Genomic DNA, 2,369 nt, shown 5'->3' on the forward strand with positions numbered 1-2,369 from the left:
CCTCTAGCAGACCATTACATGGGGAAACCTTTTCAATACAAGCGCGCTGATCCACACAGGTGTGCACACGGGTGTTCACTGTTCATAGGCATAAACTACACCTTTATTGGCTGCTATTTCCAAGCACATTGTGCACTGCCGGTCCTGCTTGCTACACAACAACATTCAATATTTAGTATTTACTGCTGTTTACACTTAGCTAGATTAACGTGATGGTGTTGTGTTAAGTATGTTGCTCTGTTTTTTTTGCTTGTTTTCTCTTCTTTTTCTCTCAACAGGTGATCCAGGAGATTTTTTTTCTTCTTTCTCTTTTTAAGTGCCCGTTCTCACTGTCCCTCTTCCCTTCTGTTTTTCTTTTCCTTCATCTTTCTTTCTCCCTTTCCTATCCCTCACTCATGTCTGTCCCGTCTGTAACAACTGAAAATAAAATAAATAATAACAACAAAGGTCGATCAAATGGACCAATACGGCAAGGCCGTGATGATCCATTTGCCAAAGTAAATCCATTGGGTATCCTTGTTGGTCTTCAGACAACAATTCTGACGGCTAAAGAACCAAATGGGACAGGCCAAAAAAAAAAGAAAGAAAAGAAAAGAAAAAGTATGCAATAAAATGTTCTCCATATGCTAAAATTCCCACGGAGACTAGATAAAACAATTCTAAAACCCATAAAAATACCATTTTCAATTTGCACTAAAATCCCTTGGTGTAATTGTCCCACAACCCCAGATGAATGCTCATTATGGGTCCACCAGCAGGCCAGAAATTCCTTCTCCAGAGCAGGCTCCACGCCAGCCTCATCCCAGAATGACGAGGAGGAGCCTCCTGTCCCCCTCTCGTCCCTTCACTGGGCCCGTCACATCCCAGCCCACCTCGCATTTTGCACCGGAGTCCGTCCCTATCAGCTAATTGTCCCATGCCCAGCCAATCCACAGTGGATTAAAACAATGTAGAATAAAACACTAAAAACCATGCAATACGAACATGAGAATAAAATCATGCAATAAAAACTACACTCGCAAATAAACGCTAAAATCAAAATAAAACCAATATAAAAGACAAATACAAAGTTCCACTGTGTGACAACTGTACTTGAGTTGTTAACAGCAGATGCGTAACACTAAAAATATATCTATAATACATAATACATAATGACTATATATTATTATGTATTGTGGCATGAATTATATTACTTCATGCCATTTATATATAAAAAAATATAATGCAGGTAAAAATAAGGACCATTTTGAAAACCTCACAGTCAGAAACTGTGAAATCTTTGCTTTAATCGAGAACTCGACACCTCATGTTTCAGGACACTTCTTTGAAGGCGAAGGGCATCTTCATTCGTGCAGTGGTCCCAGACTCTCCAGCTGCCCGGTGTGAGAAGCTGTTACCAGGAGACAGGATCTTGGCTGTTAATGGAATCAGCCTTCTTGGACTGGACTACCAAAAGTAAGAAATCTATCATATCTCATATTTTAAGAATTTGGCACGAGCAACTTTGTTTTCATATCTTTCCCTCTTTCAGCGGGAGGGAGCTGATCCAGTCGTCAGGGGCCAGACTGAGGTTACTCGTGTCCAGATCAGACTGGATGGCTAAGATTATACAGAATGAGTGCTGACGCTACATTTGCTGAGAGACTTGTGACACACCATCAGCACTCAAAGATGATTCTGAGAGCTTTTGGAACTTTCAAGTTAAAGGATATGGACAATTTAAAGAAACTCTTCAATCTTCTATCAGGTTTTAGATGTTTTGCAGCTTTTTAATTTACATCACAGTGGCATCATAGTCCTTTTTTGTGTGTGGTCAAGGTTACATTAGTGTTATCATTTCCATTGGTAGAAGACAAGACCGTTTCTCTCCATGCTCTCTCCAACTAAAACACCATCACTACAAAAACAAGAAAGCTGATGCAATAACACACATGGAACATTTTTCACAATGTTATTTAGGTTCAACTCTCTTGTTTAGTCTGGCATCATTAGACATTTCTGGGTCCAAGTATTTCTTCACTTCAAAAGAAGCAGACAAGCCCTGAGGCACTACTGGGAGTAAAAAGCGTGGCTGTTCTCCAAAGTTTTGCAATAACATTTAACATTCAGACATCCAGAAGTAAGTAAGTTAGCTTGCTGACATGTTGATACAGTATACCATACTCTGATTCAAATATATTTTTAAAAACACAACAACAAACAAAAAATTAACATGTAGACCACTGCAACAACTGTAAAGGTAAATGAAGACAGAAATCTGTCTTCCAGCAATGTTTGGAGGCTTCTTGACATATGATCATCTGCTACTTATGACAATAAAGCACATATAAGCATATCGACTAAGTGAAGATGTAGGATGTGGATTCAGT

The 2,369-nt window shown here is 39.2% G+C and overlaps 1 protein-coding gene across 1 annotated transcript in view; it reads left to right on the forward strand.

Annotated features, from left to right (window-relative positions):
- radil2b (Ras association and DIL domains 2b) overlaps positions 1–2,363 on the forward strand; it is a 37,193-nt gene extending 34,830 nt beyond the window's left edge. Inside the window, exons 15-16 of the mRNA XM_013913038.1 lie at positions 1,316–1,455; positions 1,532–2,363. Coding sequence (XP_013768492.1) covers positions 1,316–1,455; positions 1,532–1,625 — 234 coding nt within the window. The 3' untranslated portion in view covers positions 1,626–2,363. The remainder of the gene's footprint in view (positions 1–1,315; positions 1,456–1,531) is intronic.
- The last annotated feature ends 6 nt before the right edge of the window (positions 2,364–2,369 follow it).

The sequence above is a fragment of the Pundamilia nyererei genome, unplaced genomic scaffold (genome assembly GCF_000239375.1).
Source record: "Pundamilia nyererei isolate P.nyererei 1_Seehausen unplaced genomic scaffold, PunNye1.0 scaffold00005, whole genome shotgun sequence".
Taxonomy (NCBI): Eukaryota; Metazoa; Chordata; class Actinopteri; order Cichliformes; family Cichlidae; genus Pundamilia; species Pundamilia nyererei.